The sequence below is a fragment of the Podarcis erhardii genome (genome assembly GCF_964252035.2).
Source record: "Podarcis erhardii genome assembly, chromosome: 1".
NCBI lineage: Eukaryota > Metazoa > Chordata > Lepidosauria > Squamata > Lacertidae > Podarcis > Podarcis erhardii.
In genome coordinates, this window is record NC_138497.1 from 110284180 (window position 1) to 110304294 (window position 20115).

Genomic DNA, 20115 nt, shown 5'->3' on the forward strand with positions numbered 1-20115 from the left:
CAATCCAAGGCTCCCAGTTGGGAGGCCATGGTTATTGATAGCTCACTTTTCACCAAGGATATACATTACAAAGTGTCTTAAAAATGTAAAAATATGCAATGAAACAAAACACACAGTATGTGTCTTAAATATTAACAATATAATATTGGAATTACTAAAGTCAACTGGAAGATTAGAAACATAGTTGTCAACGTTTCCCTTTTTTAAGGGAAATTCCCTTATTCCGAATGGGATTCCTCGCAAGAAAAGGGAAAAGTTGACAGCTATGATTAGAAACCAAGCATGCCAAAATAAAAAAGGTCTTCTACAAATGTCTTAAGACTAAAAAGAAAGGTGTGCATCATATGTCCACAGGCATGGCATTCCACACTTGAGGTACCACCACTGAAAAGGCTCTGTCTCAGAGACCCAGCCAGCCAATTTAATCTCATTTAGGGAAGATCCTCTGTTGCTGACCTTTCGAGGCTTATGAGGGAGTAGATGCTCCCTGAGGTAACTTGCCCTAAAGTCATTTGCCACTTAAAAGGCTAAAGCCAGCATTTTAGAGGCTAAAACTGCACTTTAAATACAGTTCAGTGACCACTGAATTGAGCAATCTGATCTGGGGTTCCTAAACACCAATCTGGAAACTGCATTTTGAACTGAACAGCAAAGAATCTTGTAGCAACTTAAAGAAGAACACTTTATTAAGACAGAATTGTTCATAGACTACATCTGAAGAAGTGGACTATAGTCCACAAAAACTTATGCCATAATAAATGTGTTTGTCTTTAAGGTGTCCCAAGACTCTTAGCTGTTTTTAATGCAAAAGACTAACATGGCTACCCCTCTGGAACTAATTGAAGTTTCCAGACTGTCTTGAAAGGCAGTCCCACAAAGAGATGGTTGGCTGCATTGGGGGTCATGGTCAGCTGCACTCTCAAAGCAATCTGACTCTGTATAAGGCAGCAGTTTCTGTTCCTTATGCATTCCAGTGAATGACCCACCTACTTCTTTATCTCCATAAACTCCCTACCTAAAACTATTAGGCTTCACATAATGCTGCCTCTCCCAGCACACTAAGACAGCTATCTCACTTTAGCCACATAAAAAAGCCCCACAAACACAAGCCAGAACTTCATAAGCCATATTATCTCCCAAAACTCTATTAGTTGCAAGGCCCAAGAGCTTACTGTTATTTTGTTTATTTTTAAAAAATGTATTATTATGGTTCATTTATTATTCATTATTAGGGGTTCTGAGGTTTAATTCACACCTGTAACAGTGACTGCTTGATATCGAACCAGGCATAAGCTCTTTCATTAGGTATGCCAACACACTCCAACATTTTTTTGGCATAGCAGCACACCACCACAAAGAAACACTGTGGTAACATAGGCTTGCCATATGTCACGAAAACGTACCAACACGTCCTGGTTTTCAGGTGAAAAAAATGGTATAAGGGGAGAATTTTACTGAATGGGCAAAATGTCAGGGAAAACCCATACGTATGGCAACGCAATGCAAAAAGCAGCGGAAACAGCTCCAAAAGCTTAAAATCACGGTTTGGGCTGGGGGGGGGGGGGAATAGATTTCTCCCAGAAAGCTCAACAATCTGGGTGTCAGGAACTTTACTTTTTGAAATGTGGCAACCCTATGGCAGCATGGCAAACGGTGTCTGAATTGTCATAGCAGCCTACCTGACACAAATGTTTCAGCACTCAGTTCTGTTTCAAGCACCTACCACACCACAGTCTGCATATGTGAATGAGGTTTAAGGACTGCGGTGATCTCCAAAGGCAAAGCCTCACAGCTGGGATTTCACAAGCCTTCTCTAAAGCATGAAATTAAAGGAGATGGCAAACAAAGCAGCATGTAATGATTTATTTTTACACTATGTGAATTAAATGTAAAAGCTCAATTTAAACACGAAGCTACAATTTGATAAACGAGCTAAAAATACCAGCTTGTAAATATACAGTGACATGTTAATTTCATTTCTGGCAAAAAATAGCACCCAGTTGTTTTCAACAGACATACTATGCTAACAGGAATGTGTGTGCCATAAAGAAATAGCAACTATAGTTTCCTCTAGGCATGCTGCAGCTCTCTCTTTCCCCAGAGGTCCTAGAAATATGAACTGTAGCTCTTGTATAGCAGTCCAGGAAATAATTGATCATTTGCCAGTGTCCTGTTGGCGAGTTACCACTCTTGGGACCCACTTTCAATTTCACACTATTTTGACTTTCTGGACACTGTGGGTTAATTTCTAGGAGAAAAGATGATTACATACTTGAGCTGTTGTTACAATAGCTGTTCTACGTACATCGTGGATGTGGCATTTGTCTGTGTCATCTAAAATGCAAGAACAAAAACCATACAAGAGGGTTTTTGTTTTGCTAGAACAGCAGATGTCTTAAAATTTTTAAATTACATCAGTTTCTTACAGCATGGAACAACAGGGCCCTGCCACCCCTTCACCTATCAGATGCAGCATGGGGGGGGGGGGGGATGTTCCAAACCTACGGCTGTATACAAAAAGGGAAAAGATAGAAGGCACAAAGCTCTAGAACTTTGAAGAATCCAGAGAAGAATAGCTGTTTTGTGGTAGCTTGAAATTCAGAGATGACAGGTGTATTTCTGTTAACACTTCATGGATAAAAGTAATCCAGAGCTACACAGAATTGCAGCCTCACAGCACAATGCAACTGCTACTGAAGCGAGACCCAAATTGGTCTCCTCAAAAAGAAGTTTTGCATCTCTATACCAATGTGCCCTCAAGCAGTAAGACACAAATCTTTGTTCTAAGTTGGAGAAAGTTTCCATGTTGTGCTGCAAATGTCTCACAATTCAATGCACGGCTGCATTCCCCATTTACAGTAAAAACCTGAATAGGGGAAGGTAAAGAATGCCCAATTCACTATCACTGTGAGAAGGTAGGGCAGGCAGGAGTGGTAAGTCTCCAAACAATCTATACTCACAATACAGGGTATTCATTAATAAAGATACAGGTTCAATAGACAACAAGCTGAATAATCACAAACTGAGGGGGGGAAACCTGATCCAAGCATTAATAATTCAATTAGTATTCATTGAAATAACATTGATTTTAATGAATTTATTTCACAGCATTGTTGCTGCCCTATGTACTTTTTAAACTTTCCATTACAGTTTAACATTCATTAAGGCTTGGGCCTTAAATACATCCTTTTCAAATGAAAATAAAAGGATGAAGAGAAAAATCACTATAGGAGAAATTATAATGTTTAAAAACTGTTTAGCAAAATTAAAACAAAGGAAGCATAATCAATAATGGAAAAAGCACAAACCTACAAAGTAATGTAATGCATGCATTTTTTCTCTCCCCCCCCCCCCATAATTAAAAAGTCATTTTCATTAGAATTTAAATTTGTAATAATTTATCTATAGGCAAATTCCATGAATGTGATGCACTAAATTAATCCAGCTATAAGATTACCAATATTGCTAGAAGATAGTGATCTTTTATATGAGCTGCAGTCTGCAACCTATATAAACAAATGAGACACTCTTTTGCCCAGCACGTCTAAAAGGTGCCCATATATTGCTTTACAAAGTTTTTGCTGATGTGCGAATGCTTTTCCCACAAATTGTGAATGCTTTTTCCAACCAGAATAACTTCACTTAGAATGGTATAGGCATCACTCCAGCATCCCATAAACTGCAAAAAATCTCACGTTTATCTTACTACCCATCATTAGAGGGCAACTAGATACTAGATACTAGAACTGCCAACCTAGCAGTTCGAAAGCATGTCAAAGTGCAAGTAGATAAATAGGTACTGCTCCGGTGGGAAGGTAAACGGCGTTTCCGTGCGCTGCTCTGGTTCGCCAGAAGCGGCTTAGTCATGCTGGCCACATGACCCGGAAGCTGTACACCGGCTCCCTTGGCCAATAAAGCGAGATGAGCGCCGCAAGCCCAGAGTCGTCCACGACTGGACCTAATGGTCAGGGGTCCCTTTACCTAGATACTAGTATATGTCTACTTTGTGGTGTCATATGCAAACTAAATGAACTAAGTACAAGGTATGTGAGCAAACTGCAATTTAAAAAGCAGGGAAACCCAACATGCAAACAAATCCAAAATGCACATACAGCGTATTGAAACTTCTTAGAAGGTAGGTGAGAGGATACCTCTATATGGGTATGAATTTTTCCCAAAAAATATGTTCACCTGTGCTTTCACTTTCCAGTAGTTCACAGAATTGTAGAGTTGGAAGGGACCCTAAGAGTCATCTAAGTCCAATCCCCTGCAATGCAGGAATCTCAACTAGATCATACATGACAGATGGTCATCCAACCTCTGCTTAAAAAAAGGAGACAGGAGGTAGAAATCTCTATAAAGACTGCATTATGAGGCACATATTTTAAAGATGACTTTGGATTACTGTTCTCATTCGATAGCCTGAGACATATGGCCTGGCATTAAAACATTGCTTCATTCTCCTGGCAATTAATTTTTTGGCTGGGAGCTAGCATAGCATAGTGCCAACAAGATCTTGCGTAAATAGGATTTTCCAGTACTCTGTAAACCTGTTATGAGGGATCAGTGACACTTCATAAAAACTACTTCAGTTGCAAGATTGGTTGCAAGACTGAAACACACACTAAGTAAACAAAAATTCAATAGCTCTTCTCCAGTACATGCTCAAGAACACTTAGCCTCTCAGAACTCTGGGGAGCCTGTCTGCCAAGCCATCCATGGAGAGGCTAAAGCAGCTGCTCTACTCTGAACTTGGATATGGTCTTCACTTTTTCTCTCTTTCTAGAGATTCAAGCATTGGCCCCTTGTGCTTTGTCCTCTTCTATAACAGGGAGCACCCACAATGGGGCATGTTGCAAATATGGCCCTCTAGGATACAACAGAGCTGTACACAGCTAGGTACTTTTGATGGACAGCAAATCTTGGCATCAGCAAAGCCTACTGGATTCACTTCGGTGCACTGCAATAATTTTATAATGATCTAAATATAAATATGATCCCCTTTACATTTCTGCTGTCACACTGAATTGTGTCAAATATTTAAAAAGTGATGCAGAACTACACTGCTGTTTTCACCATTTATTTTAAAAACAAACAATAGAAATGGTTATTGTTAGCAGCAGGGTTAGAGCCAATCCCAATGTTCTTGTAGCCTGCCTTTCAGTTACAATTCTGCATTGTGAAAATTTGTCAGATGGTTTGTATTTCCCTTTTAGAACCATATTTTTCCCTTTCAGTGCTCTTATTAAATTATTACCTTCCTTAGGTTTAGATTTATGTTCAGAGAGTCAAATTACTGTATCTTCCTTTTTAAAAAGCCTCCCTGAACTGCTTTCCCAGCTTAGTTCAGCTGCAGGAAACTACAGCACTCCAAATTCTTACTTTCTTCATAAACCACACCTGTTATATTTGATATTGCTTTCAAATGAACAAAAACTGTTAATTCCATATCTATGCAGAGTAAGGCAGAATTTAGATGGTTAAGCAAAAACTTCTCAATTTGTTTAACAGTTGCCTGTTATACAATTGAATTTGAATTGTTCCACACTAGTTTCTTAGATACATAAACGTAAATGTACACAAATCTCAGGAACATGCAGCAACAACTAATATACATCATCCAACTAATATACATAATCCTTTCAGACATTCTGGTCCTTATCTGAAATTCAGCTTATCTGGAATATAAATGCATTAAAGGAAACTATGGAGGGGGCAGTCTAACTGTCCTCCCCACCCTGTGTCTCAGGCCACATTTGATCATGCCTCAGGAATGCCTAGATCTCTGACTGACTCACAAGTTCTACAATTGTGCAAGGCTTTTATTATTATTTCAGTAGTTCTGCGCACAAACTGCTTTGCTTAAAACAAATGTAAGAGATTTAATTATATTTCTATAGTTATGAGACATAGTATTATTATTATTTAAATTCATATACCACCCTTCATCTGAAGATCTCAGGGTGGTTCACAGCATAAAGTACAAGATAAAAACACAAAATACATACTAAAACTAAAATAAAAGAAAACAGTAACACCCCCCCCAACACATTTAAAAGGATATATAGGATGTTAATCAGCCAAAAGCCTGGTTGAAGAGGAAAATATAAAAAGATGCACAAACCCAGTTATAAAACTGCCAAGTTTGAACAGACAGCTATAGAGATTCAAATATTTTGACTGGTGAAACTTGCATTCTTACTGCTTACTGGTGCAATAAGATATATAAAATTTGCATGCCATGTCATGCCAGCTGGGAAGATAATGCATCCAATCACGAGACCATGGGCAAATTCACACAACTTCACACAAGAACAGGCAACACTGATAAGATAGTTTTACCAGGCTGCCCCAAAGCCAAGCACGCACACACACAAACCCCCCACCATTTCTGGTAAGAGACATCACGGTCTCTCTAGCCATTGGCTGAGCTGCTGTGATGTCAGCCAAATTAGCTGATCCAGTAATTGTCATTGAATGCTCATGAACATTAAATTTTAAATGAATAAATTTGCAGCATAAAGGGCATTAGGACAGATGGAGCTGTAAGCTGTTGGAGGGAAACGCTGCAGAGAATGTGTTACGAGCCCACCAATAAGTAATGGCAAGGCAAACAAAAAATATGCCCAATTTTTTTGGGGGGGGCAAGTCCCCACTTTTAATATATTGTTATTTCTAGCCTTGCAATTTGAAAATGTTATTTCTAGAGGATTTCAGCAGTAGCCGTGGTCTTTAAATCAAGAGGATGCGCCACACAAGCTGTACTTGAGTACCTATTAGAAGATACTGAGGAGGGACAACTTCTCAAGGGTTGAATATATTGGCTCAGTATGATACAATAGCAGAGTTTACAGTCTTTTCTTTAAAATGCTGTAATTGGCTTCTCAAAGGTACTGGAAAAGTCGTAATAGAAAAGGTCAATGGCAATATATATTTGTACAATAGTGAGATGCATTATCTTCCCAGCTGGCATGACATGGCATGTAATTTTACACACCATGCTGCACCAGCATGTGGTAACTAAGAGAGACACTGATCTCTGCTTACTAAAATCCCAAGAACAATTGCATGCCATCATTGTAAATGACCTGTGGATGCACAGCAGTTTACATTCACATAGGTTTGCTAATCTTTCTAACAGTATATGCAAACAAAAAGACTAATGGCGCTACAGAAGTCTGGAGACAGAAAATGGCATTCTGTTTATATAGAAGTTTACTTTTCTTGCTGTTTCCCTCAGTTCAGACACATGGTTCTGGCGTGTAACTAAATGCCCATGTATTTCCATTAATTCACACTGTCTTGCTTCTTCTCGTTTTATTAATCTGGACCTGTGCATATTAACTTCCTGAGTCAAATACTCACAGCAGAAAAACAAAACAAAACAAAAGCTACATACATGATAATATATTTTCTGTATAAGAAAAGAACATTGTAAGAATTTGTAACTATGATGGAGTCCTGTGAAATCAAGCACAAGATATTCTAGGACAGAAGAATGGCCACAAGGGCCTGTGAAAGGTCCCAGGTTCAATCCTTGGGACTGCATGTTTAAAACATTGGGTAGCTAGTGATGAGAATGACCTGATGAACCCTAGATGCTGGAAAGCCACTGCCCATCACAGAAACAGCAAATTGGGTATAAAGAAAATGAGATTAAGCTAGAGATAATGGTGCAAACTGCCATGCCTGATCCAACAGTTTTAAAAATAAGATTAGGCTACAGATTGTTCTAGACTCGGATCTGATCCAAAATGTATCAAGAATTTTGAGCATCCCACACCTGACAAAGAGCATAGGCGCCTAATCTTAGATCATTGCCCTTTGCCCCTTTTTCACATGTATTTGAAAGGAAGGTGCAGTTGGAAGGGCTTCATACTTGGCAAAAGAAAGGTTTTACATCTCAGATCTTGCTATAGATATACAATATATGTAGGAATACTAGGAAGCAAGGGATTTGAAATTATTATTATTATTATTATTATTATTATTATTATTATGTAACAAACAGTTATTTACCAATGTTGAGAAAAGGCCCAACCTCATGTGACTATTTACATGGTAAAGGTTTGTTGGTTCACATGTTTACCTAGCCAAATGGACTTTTCACTATCATCTTCTGGGGCTCACATATCTGCAAAAATATGCCACATCTCATAGCTTCTCATAGCTCTACCAAAACTAAAGTATCCTAAGCGATGATAAATTTCACATTGGCTTGCCTACTGAAGGCTTTCTTGGTGTATATTTTTTTCTTAATTCATTCCAGATCCCTTGTAAATTGTAAAACTGTCATCACATTCTGGTGAATTCCCCCCCCCCCCAATTTAAGAATTATAATATCACTTCCATCTAATCCTGGAGAAACACCACATATTAATGAAGTGCTATAGTGAAGATGGTCTGTTGTGGCTTTCAGAGCCCTTCAGTCTAGTGGAGCCTTTTAGCAATAGAACAGAAGTTCATAGTTTGCCTCATCCATTTGGCCTTGTAGAGCTCATCTGTGGTATTTCAGCTTCTCAGGTTCCTACACACGTAGGTTAGAGGAAATGTTGCTGATGATCAGCAAAACAGTGAAAGTGCCTATACACAAAATGTTAAGGTAGAGTAATTTCTCATCGCCATAGTAAGTGAAAACATTTTCAAACTGACAGTGTCCTTTTAAAAAACAGGCTGCACAAGGATTTTGCCCAAGACTGTGAAAAATTGGTTTTCAAACCATGATAGTTATTTTAATGCTTTAGTGTGCATTGGTAAGTACTGCATAATCGGTCTCTAAACAATAATAATATGTTAAACAGCAATCATGTAAAAAGTAAAAAAAGTGACTTAAAATATATCTTCCAGTCTCTCTGAAACAAAGCAAATTTTAAATAACTTGACATCCACATTCAGTGTTAATATCCCCATAAAACACAAGCCAATACCACCCCAGGTGTGTGAGTGACACCAGAGATGAAATTTTGTTCACTGTCTATACACACCAGAATTGTTTCTAGAGTAATATTTTGTGGTTTCAAACAAGTCAAAAGCAATAGTATTAGCTGATAGTTTTTTTTTTAATGTGGCTTTTTTAATGTGGCTTTTTTTGAGAATCCCCCTTTCCCCTTTTTGCAAAAATCTTCCCCTGCTGCCACCACTTTGGCATCAGAAGCACATATGAAGGTAGGATGTTCTGGGGTTGTATCCAATGAAGTCATCCCATTCATGCAAGGGCTTACTCAATGGAACTTCTCCGCCTCTCCTCTCCCTGTATCACCCAAACTGCTCTGGAGGTTTGGAGAAAATCCCAGAACATGGAGTGAAGGACAGGGAGAAGCAGCTCCATTATGCTAGTAGAAGACCTTGCGCAAACAGGACAACGTCGTTGGGTACAACCCCCTATATTTTCATTTGGATGCAAATAGAAGCAAAGACAATCACAAAATTCATAAAGAACATTTTTATTTCTCTAACATTTTGTTTTAAAATCTGTATTAGGGCAATACCTTTACTAGGCCAACCAAAATGTCACAAAATAGTGTGGAAGCTTTCGCATTCCCTGGAACTCTTCATCAGGGTAGGTGATAAACAAAGCACAGGGCAGGAGACTGGCTGCAGGTGAAGCCATTAAGATAGAATTTGAGCAAACACTCAAATGAGGCATTTTCATTTGTTTTCTGTAGTAGCACAGTAGTACATTAAATTTCTTCATACCATGCACATTCTGATATTCTGGACAATTTTCACTCATACTTCAAACCACCGTTTTAGTAAATGTCCTAGTAGAATTTTACATTGTATTTTTAATTTCTATTCGCCCCCAATAAAAAAGTCACCAAATGGCTACAGCTATTTCTAAAGGAAAGGTTATTAAAATCCCTCATGATCGGAAAGCAACAGGTTTTATATTTCACTAAAACTCCCTTCAATAATGCTTTAATTGCTACAATGCCGGAATTCACAGGCATCATGTACCGAATCCTTTAACATTTACTTAACAGGATGTCGAGCACCCTGACCTCAACGGGAGCTCTCAGATCTAAAATGTGTTTGTCAGAACATATTAAAATTGCAATGTAGACAGGGCATTTAGTATTTAACATAACGCTAGTCAAGATGGACTTTAGCATTCACAATATCACACACTGAGTGCAATTAATCTGAGGTGCAGCAGGGATAGGAACTATTACCACCCCTTCAGCATGTCTTCACAGTCACTATTACAGAATATGCACAAGCTGTTCCCACCTCCCCCTAAAAAAACAAGACCAAGAGGGTGGAAAAACCCACTGCTTTTTAGCCACACAAGACTGATCAAAGATTGTTACACTGTAAATTATAAAATGTAGCTCACATTTGTTACCTTCACACATACAATGTTATATTGCAGTAACTTCCAAAGTAAATTATGTTCATTACTTAATTTCTTTACCAGCCTTAAATTTCCAAGCCAGGTGGGATGGGGTTAACAAAACAATGTTATACCCCAGAAAAGAAAAAGAAGCACAAGCTCACTCTCCACTTGGAGAGTGGAACTTCCTGGAACTTCCCACAGCACTGTACTACATTTTCTCTGCTTTGGAAATGCAATGCCGCCCTGGGCTCTTTTTGCAGGAAGGGGCAGGATGTAATAATCAATAATAAATAAACATGGAACGGCCATAGATCACTAGTGAAGTGCATATTTTGCATACAGAAGTTCCCATGTTCAATCTTTGGCATCTCCTGGTAGGCCGGGGAAGACATGCAACTCTGGAGTGCTGCCAACAGACAGCATAGACCACACTGAGTTAAATGGATCTAACTCACTATAAAGCACATTCCCATGTTACTAACATGGGTCTCTGGCTGAGATTTCTGTTTTTCTCACATCTACTGGCTATATAGAAAGGTATTTCATTTCCATGGAGCATTAGGAGTGATTTTCCTCTATCTATTATAGTATCATTACTCTGATCACCACGTCACCATAGAGGGGAAATGCTGTTGACTTTCTTTTCCCAAGATCAAACACATCAATTTCCCCTATTTTCGCTCAAGTTGATGGAGTGGTGAAATTAACTGAGCCTTACCAAATGAACTTCATGGCCAAGTCAATTTCAGGAAACTTTTAAAAGTATGTCAGATGGTGGGGCTGTGCAAAGAGGGGAGTGGTTTTCTTATGGATATTTCAAACTTTTAAAATCAAAGCAGCAAACAGCAACACGAGAAAAGAAAAGAAAAGAAAAGAAAAGAAAAGAAAAGAAAAGAAAAGAAAAGAAAAGAAAAACTGGCAGTATGACACAGAAGGATTTCTTGCACATGCATTGCAGTTATTTCCTGTAGTAAATAACAACTTGCATGTGAAAAAACAGATATCACAGATTTATCACTCAATACTGAGCTTTCATTTGACCCAGCAGCAACTGAAACGTCCTCAATGGATAAAGTTCACATATTTATTTCAGAATGATCAAATAGAATGATCATGACTGCATAAACAAGTTTTAAATTTATTTTTATTTTATTTTGTTTTCATATTCACCAACAGCCAGTGCAAAATGGCAAGGAGGCTTAGAAGAGTGAATATCACATTACAACCACTAGTACACAGCCTTGCACAGCCTTGGGGAATGAATTTGCTTTTAATTTGTAGAGGCATGCTCTAAGGGTTGTTCAAGTATTATCAATGTTTAACATTCATCCTGAAGAGCAGCTCTGGAAAACTCAAAAGCTTGCTGGCTTGTAACTGTTTAACAGGTCCCAATAAAGGTGTTACCTTTCTATAGATTTTGGATTTTATCTAAACTTTTTGCATGATAAAAGTAGATGCCTTTCTGGCAATTATATTTATATTTTGTCACACTATTTATTTATGACCCCCACAAGATGAAAATAATCATTTCCCCTTTCTTTAACCTAATAACACCAACCCAAATTCCTCCCAAGGCCCCAAACCTTCCATGTTCTAAACATTAATTCCTAACCCAATGTACTGTCTTGCCTCTCAGATAGAAAACTCAGACCTCAAATTCCCCATATTATTTCTCTACCTCTCACAAGGGAGGTACACCCACCCACACCCTCAACATATACACACAGGTCATGACATTTCCCCAGTTCATATTATATTATTTCACATCCCACTACTCCACACTGACAATCTTTCCACATCAAAGGACCAAACATATAAAATGCAGGCTGTGTTCTAGAAGCCTATAATATGCATAGAAGTTCTACATAAATGAGCACAATCCAGCCAAAGTTAACAGTGATTGCAATGGGAGAGATATAAGTATGTACCTCTTTCGCTGCCCCATAACCCGCTCTGTAAGAGATAGATTTCTTCCAGAGTTGCTGAAAGGACAAGAGCACTGGTCAAATTTACAGAAAAATTGACTTCCTGTTTGCAAATAACAATGACAAGATCATTCAAAAACTGGCAGTGTTCACAGTAGCTTTGGCCTAAGCTAAACAAATGTATATAGATCCCCATGTCTTTTATCTGCAGTACTGTACAGGCAATTTTTAGTATTTGTGCAGGTCAATGAACTCGTGAAAGAATTTCATGATGTTTATTTCAGTCATGTTTTCACGTTCTTTCCAACCATATCCTTCATTTAATTCCTGAAGTTGGTTTTATGTTTTTGTAAAAAATTACCTGGGTGCAAATTTGTCTTGCGTGTTTACCAATACCCTGCTCAAAAACCCCACAACTTTATAACACATTGCATAATATTTGCAACAGCTCATAATAGGACAAATAAATATTTATTCTTCACTTTTCCACTGAAATCAGTGAAACAAAGTATTTAGCTGTGGCTGGATATGCTCAATACATATAATTATTTGTATAAAATATTAGCACTGTACAACTGGAAAACCAAACAGCATATAAGAGACAACACTATAAACATAATATTGTGGGCTGCTTGACTGGAAGATATAAGTAAAAAAGCCAAAATGTTGTTTTTTGGGGGGGGTCGGGGAATTACCTTGCAAATATGCAGAGCTAAAAAGGAATAAAAATGTTACCAGCCAATTCATAACTAGTATCCTAACTAACCCATGAACTTTTAGGTTAATCATTTTTATGCATCTAAAGCCAAAATCCAACTTTCTGCAGAAGGCCTACCCTCCTCCTCATGCCAGAAGAAACCTGCAAACAGGGTTTTTAAATAGCGCAATGTGAAGGAGAAAAAAGTTCAGTGAAGCAGCAGCGTCATGACACTCAGAATATGGTGAAAACAGCTTCCAAGAAGTCTACTATCTAATGGCCTTTGATGTTTACTGTACACTTGCAGCTTCATTACAACACTTAGCAAGCATCTGCCAAGATGGTAGGACTGAAAGGAAAGAGATAAAAACCCACCTTTGCCTCAAAATGGGGGCAGGGGAGATCAGATATGCCCATTCTTTTGTCAGAAAGACAAAAGTTGTTGACAAGGACAAAAGGAGATCTAGAAGCATAGCTATAATTAAAACTCTTACTGATCCCCAGGGAAAAAAATCCTGGCAAATCCAAAAGCAAATGGAGGCATGACAAATATACACACACATAAAGTGGTACCTCTGGTTACGAACTTAATTCATTCTGGAGGTCCCTTCTTAACCTGAAACCGTTCTTAACCTGAAGCACCACTTTAGCTAACTGGGCCTCCTGCCACTACCACGCCACCACCGCACAATTTCTCTTCTCATCCTGAGATAAAGTTCTTAACCCGAGGTTACTACTTCTGGGTTAGCGGAGTCTGTATCCCAAAGTGTTTGTAACCTGAGGTACCACTGTGCATACAAATGTGTGCATATGCACACACATTGGTAAAATGTTTTAGACAAATGTGAAACCTCACTTCCAAGATTTGGACTCTCATCATATTTGCTGTCATCTAGTGTGTAACACAACATAAAGAGTAACCAGAAGATTTACAATCCAAAGATGAAGATTTTACTTTGCCATGGTGAATTCACTTCATAAAACAGAGAGAGAACAATTCAGTAGAAAATGTTGGCAGACCTCTCGGGAGTAACAGGGCACATTAATTTATATGACATGCTGCCCTGTTTCTCTTATAGAGGCCCATAGGAGGAGTTTGCTACCCTGAGCTTTTACTTAGGTCCCTAATGAAAATAAAAATGTTTTCAGCCCATTAGTTGGGCACTTTAAACTATCATGCATGCCTTTCTTTGTATGTCCACCTCTCACCCCTGCAATTTTTTTAAAAAAACAAATATTACCTCTAAGTATATATGACTAATACGATTCAAAATTTATAAGATGCAATTGAAACAGCACAAGTGACACACACTTCAGTGTGCTGTTATTGGGTGCAATGGACACCCTAAAGCACACAAAAGTCAAGAATCATACTGCTGCTATTGCAGCCTTTTGTACAAGCAATATTATGATGTGTTCTAGTTAGTGCATTTTTCAATGCAAAAAGTGAATGTTTCATGGGAACAAAACCCCTTAAGTCCCTACTGGTTTTTTCATGGATTTGTTTGCTTCTGCTGTGTGTGCTTTTCTACAGCCCCAACAAACTGCTGCTATATGGCCATTTTTAGGGCTTCTCTCTAGCTAGCCAAATCAGGAGTCACTCAGGGCAAACAAAAGCATGTCTTCACTGTCTTTACTCTGAAGGGGTGGGTGAGAAAGGAGAAACTATAATGTGGATCAGAGAGCCAAAGGAAAGGAGAGACTATGATTTGTATCAGAGATCCTGTGAGCAGAACTTTGTTCATGGGCTGTGCCTACTTGCAGAAAGGATATTTTCAGATCCCCCTTCACTGCCCCCAAAAATCTCAAGAGCTGTCTGACCCCCCTCACCATGGTGGGGCAGGGGCAAGCAAGACTGTAGAGTCCAACTCCACCTTTCTGCAGTTTCACACTTAGAGTTAAGTAACGTGAGAGGGGAGTCAGGATCAGGGTTGTAGCCTGGGTAGGCTAAAAACAGCAGCATTTATGCAGTGCACTCTTTGTTAGATGAGATTATGTAATCCATAATGATTTAAAGATCTAATGTCCTCCAGGCACTGCCACCTACCCCATGTGTGGCCCCTGAAATGGTCAGTTCTGTATCTGGCTGTTAGTCAATTGAAAGAAAGGAGTTGTTAACATTTAAACACCACAGAATCAGATGGCTTAAAACAAGGTAAAAAAGCATGTCATTTTGGCAAAACAGTCAAGGCAGCAAAAAACCATGAATAGTGCCAGGAAAGGCCAATTGTCAAAAAAATTGGCTAAATGTCCTTCTGTTTCAGACAATAGCTTATAAAGAAATTAAGAGTCAGTTAAACTAATTCACTTTAGAGGAGCTTGCCATCATAAGGCTGACAGAATTCCAGTAGTTCAATAGTGAGACACAGAAACTGTCGATGGTCCCTCAAGCAATTAATTTTCTTCCAGCTCTTCACAACTGCATTTCAAGAAGTATTTGCAGGATCCTACCCACACTTACCAGGTAATGCCCAAACAAAACAGTGCTGCCACATCCTAAGCCTTATCAGAAAGTTGAAAATAGTGACCCACTAAGAGAGAAAACACTAAGCAATATTTTAATTACGTGCTTCATAATAACTACTAAAAAAACATTAAACTCAAACTAATCACACTTGTTACCTAACTCAGATTTAGACTTCTGTAGGTGCAGAGTGAAATATTTAGTTCATTATCTATATACAATGTATACTAGAAATAGCTGCTTACATAAAACAAAAGTCTAGGGTCCAATTCTTACATGCAAACAGTGACATGGAGGCTGTTCAAAACTCACAAGTTTATATAGTCTTCCAGATGGGTCAAACAAAAATAAGACGATATGGGAAACTGATATACATATTTAAACAAACAAAGTCCTCAACTCCTGGTTTGTAGCCTGACCTGAAGTGGGTTGCAAATGGAAGTTAGGGATGGGGTGCTGGTCATGGGCACAAACAATCAATATGGTAGTAGTAGAATGTGTGTAGAATAAAAGCTCCCCCCACTTGAAAATAGCTTCCAGACAGTCTTGAAGAAGCTGGCCTTTCAAAATTGTTAGGAAAAGGGTATGTTACACTTGACTGTAGCACCTTCTGCATACAGGATAGCCAGAACAAGCTTCTAAAAAGGGATATTGTTAAGACAGAGAAGGCACAGAAAATGACCATTTAAATAATGACAAGGATGGAACAATTCTGCTGTTGAGGAAAAGTTACAACAGGGGTAGCTAACATGATATTCTGGATGTTTTGGAGCACAGCTCTAATCAAACCCGGCCAGCATGGGTAAAACACTATACTATTTTAATATCCAAATTTATTGTGGTTTGGAAATTTTTTTAATGGAGAGCAATTTTCATAGTAAACGTGAGAATGCAATTCATACCTAGAATCCAATCTTAAGTGAGTGCAATCAAGAGAAAGGCAATTGTAGTTGGTTTCAGTGGAATTAATTTCAATGGACTCAGTTCATACAGACATTTCTTTAAGACAAGGTCCTTTTAATAAAATGAACTGGGAAGCTCTTCTGGGCATGAGTAGGAACTCCCATACCCATAAAGCAAATGTTATCAGGACATTAGTAGTTAGGATCAGGGTATTAATCCTTTGATTTAGCTACAAAACAGATCTTATTGAAATAACTTGTGAATATGTTCCTATGTGCTTGGTCATCCCATCCGTTAGGGGGAGGGGGGGAAAACAAATAGGGAGAATGCAAATTTGCAATGCACAAAGTGTACAGTGTACAGTGTTTACATAGGATAAGAATTATCTAGCCAGATCTACTACCATGCAGCGGATTTTACGTTCTTTGGGGGATTCTAGGTGTGTTTTTCAAAAGGCCATTCATGAAACTATATTAGAGGTGTCTGGCTTCTATTAATGTTATGTCCTTTGACATCCAGTCAGAGAAAGATAAAAGATGGCATTAACTTCTCACAGTGGAGTGAAATGAACATGTTAAAAGAAATGAGCAAATACTAAATAGATGTGCAATGCAAGGTGACCCAGTCGACTTTAACAGAGTACCAAAATATAATCAAATAAAACCTATGATCTTTAGACTGGAAAAATGGTGAGCCAGGAAGGCAAACACAATTTTTAAATCTGCAAAGACCAACTGAAATAAATCATGCATAAATTGTAACATGCAGCTGAGTCCGCTACAACCACTTGATCCTTGCAAGGGCATCAATATTGAAAGGGTGAGCTTGAGTCAGGGTGAGCTCAGCTTTCCTTGGAACATCATCCCTCCTGCTACTCACTCTCTCCAGATTATACAAACCACAGAAGCATCAATGCAAACAATCTATTATATACAAAGTGAAACTGCACTCTATTTCCCTCCATCACTCTCTGTCTAGTAAGCCAAACAGCTAGCTGTTTTGTTGAAGATAGCCACCAGCAAACCTGTTTGAAACTGGGAATGGGCCTTCTTCTGCCCAAAAGCACCATTCTTAGATTCACCTACTTTTTAAGCTTATTTAAAATTTATCCTTTGCTTTTCTATTAAAATACAGTGGTACCTTGGGTTACATATGCTTCAGGTTACATAAGCTTCAGGTTACAGACTCCGCTAACCCAGAAATATTACCTTGGGTTAAGAACTTTGCTTCAGGATGAGAACAGAAATCGTGCTCCGGTGGCGCGGCAGCAGCAGGAGGCCCCATTAGCTAAAGTGGTGCTTCAGGTTAAGAACAGTTTCAGGTTAAGAACGGACCTCCAGAACGAATTAAGTACTTAACCCGAGGTACCACTGTAATAACCCAAAGGGCTTAAAAAATAAATACAGCAAAGTATGTCAAGAAAATGTTCCCATTCAATTGAATGGAAAACACAACATCAATTAAGACAAGAGAGGCAGCCACACTAAAACTTCAAAAGAAACATAAATAAACATCAGTTCTGAAGGATAGCCCTACCATTGTGCAGAACAAGGTGACTACCTGGAGTCAGGGTACAGTGGAGAGGGCAGAGATGGGTATGCTATGGCACCTATCCTTTGTCCCCTAAGTAAGTCTGTTGTTCTCGGATGCAGCGAAAGAAAGATACTGTCCTGTCACCAGTGTTGAATTAACTGTGACACATGTGTTGGTAACCTCACATTTGGACTATTGTAATGTGTTCTGTGTGGGGCTATTCTCTTGCAGTTAGTGCAGAACACTGCAGCCCTTATCAGGTACATATCACACTAATGCCCTCAATAATTCTGAACCTGAAAAACCATATTCCCCTCCACTGCCCAGTAAGTTTTGCCACAACCTGATTAGGTTGTGGTAACATGGAGGCTGGCTTTTTCACTAGTGGTATCAGTGTTTTGGAATGCCCTCCTTGCTAAAATACAAGAAACTCCATCAGTATTGACATCCCACCAGCTCTTAAAGACACAAGAGTACTCATAAAGTACTCCTCTCCACCTGCACATCAAGCAAAAATATCAGCTCAAGTAATACCCCCAAACTATGGAACTGCCGCTTCAGAGGTAGTTCAACCCTATCCAGAACAGATTGGATCCATTTCCAAATCTCCAGAACAGTTGATCAACTACCTTGTCTGACTAACTTTAGGATTTGTTCACTCTCATCCACCCCATCTACACTGGAAAATTTCCATGTGATAGCAAGCAGTCCTGGCAACTACCAGCAGACTTTGCATGCAATGGCAATTATTCATATAGTAATCTGCTCTAGATATTAACAGCCCCAGTATGACAAATATGGGAGATATCCAATGCCCTCATTTCATTACCACAAGATTTCCATTTGTGCAACAGAACCCTTCCTTCCTCTCTCCAAATCTATTTTAGAAGGTTGGGTGAACCCCCAGAACAGATTTAAAGGGAGGATTAAGGAGAAGAGAGGAGAGGAGGAGAGGAGAGACAAAGTTCCATTGAACAGGCATGGCTGGGCAAGATTGATAAATAGTCTGACTTTGTATAAGGCAGCTGCCTATGTTCCTAAATACTATCCCAACACAAACTAGACAGCCATGTGCAATCAAAAGGTCCTAGAATGCTCATCATTTGCCTGCTGCCATGCGGGGGGGTGGGGGTGGTTAGAATGAATTGGAAAGTATTTGTGTAAAATATTTTGAAGGCACAGGGTGCTTGAAGAGCTCTGCTAAAGAGAATAAAATACATACTATGTTGAAACTGCATACCAAAGATATCTAAAGATTGCATTCAGGCTTCAAGTACTTCTTAACCTCTCCAACCAGATTCATGTCACCAAGAATATAACTTAATAGACTGAGAAGTTATATCTAAAAGGGAAAACTGCATCTTTACATTATAGGATGGTAATAAAATCCCATAGCAATTATCCCATTGTTATGCTCAAAATAGGTACACTCTTTCATGCCTTAATTTTATGTTTTGCTTTGCCCTGTGCTAAAAGCACCAACATAATTATGCCCTCCAAGGTCCTTGCAAAATCTGCTCAGAGTGATTATTTGACTCTCTTTTTATTTGTGGAAAGTAGCTAATATTGTTTCAGGCTTTTTATCAAAATAAATGCATGATTGGCTTTAACCATTTCCCCCCCTATTATTGTTTAAAAAACGAGTTTGCTAATAGATGAAAGAGAAGAAGGTTAAATACTTTAATTTCCAACTTGCACACGCATGCATTGTAAAGAGTTTCTCATTTTGTGTAATTTAGGCACAACCACAGGACATAAATGATAATGTAAAAAAATAAAAACCCATCAAAAAAGGAACATGATGGTGTATATTACATGTGAATATGATTTCTGATTAATAATGGTGATTCAAATATATTATTCCCATTTAGAAGATACAATTGCAAGCTATTTTTATTTTTATGAATGCTTATGTGAAATAGTTTTAAATTTATCTTTACCGTAAACCTAGAGCCTAAATCATCATTCAACTGTTGCAACATCATTCAAATATATAGTGCTGTTTTTTATATTAGTAATTAAGCCCATTCTATTTCATCATTCAAAATGTTTGAAAACTATTTATAATTCCCATTTAGAAAACCATGCCTAGGCAGCCACTCTAATTCATTTCACAGATTTCAAAATAAAGTTTCCAAATATGGATCTGGAACCTTCCTACATATCTTTCTATGAATCCTTACATTAAGTCTGGTACTTATGTGAACACCATTAGTTCATATTTCTCACTTAAAGCACAGTCAGCCAGCTCAATCAT

General features: G+C 38.5%; 2 protein-coding genes across 14 annotated transcripts in view; one reads left to right on the forward strand and one right to left on the reverse strand.

The window, feature by feature from the left end:
• Positions 1-20115, forward strand: part of LOC309348541 (uncharacterized protein) — a 410924-nt gene that overhangs the window by 79223 nt on the left and 311586 nt on the right. The gene's annotated exons all lie outside the window — the stretch shown is intronic.
• Positions 1-20115, reverse strand: part of FIGN (fidgetin, microtubule severing factor) — a 125440-nt gene that overhangs the window by 64859 nt on the left and 40466 nt on the right. The window contains exon 3 of one of the 2 annotated variants that reach the window (XM_081871581.1): positions 12265-12318. The exons of the other annotated variant lie outside the window; for it this stretch is intronic. Coding sequence (XP_081727707.1) covers positions 12265-12318 — 54 coding nt within the window. The remainder of the gene's footprint in view (positions 1-12264; positions 12319-20115) is intronic. 2 annotated transcript variants of the gene reach the window in all.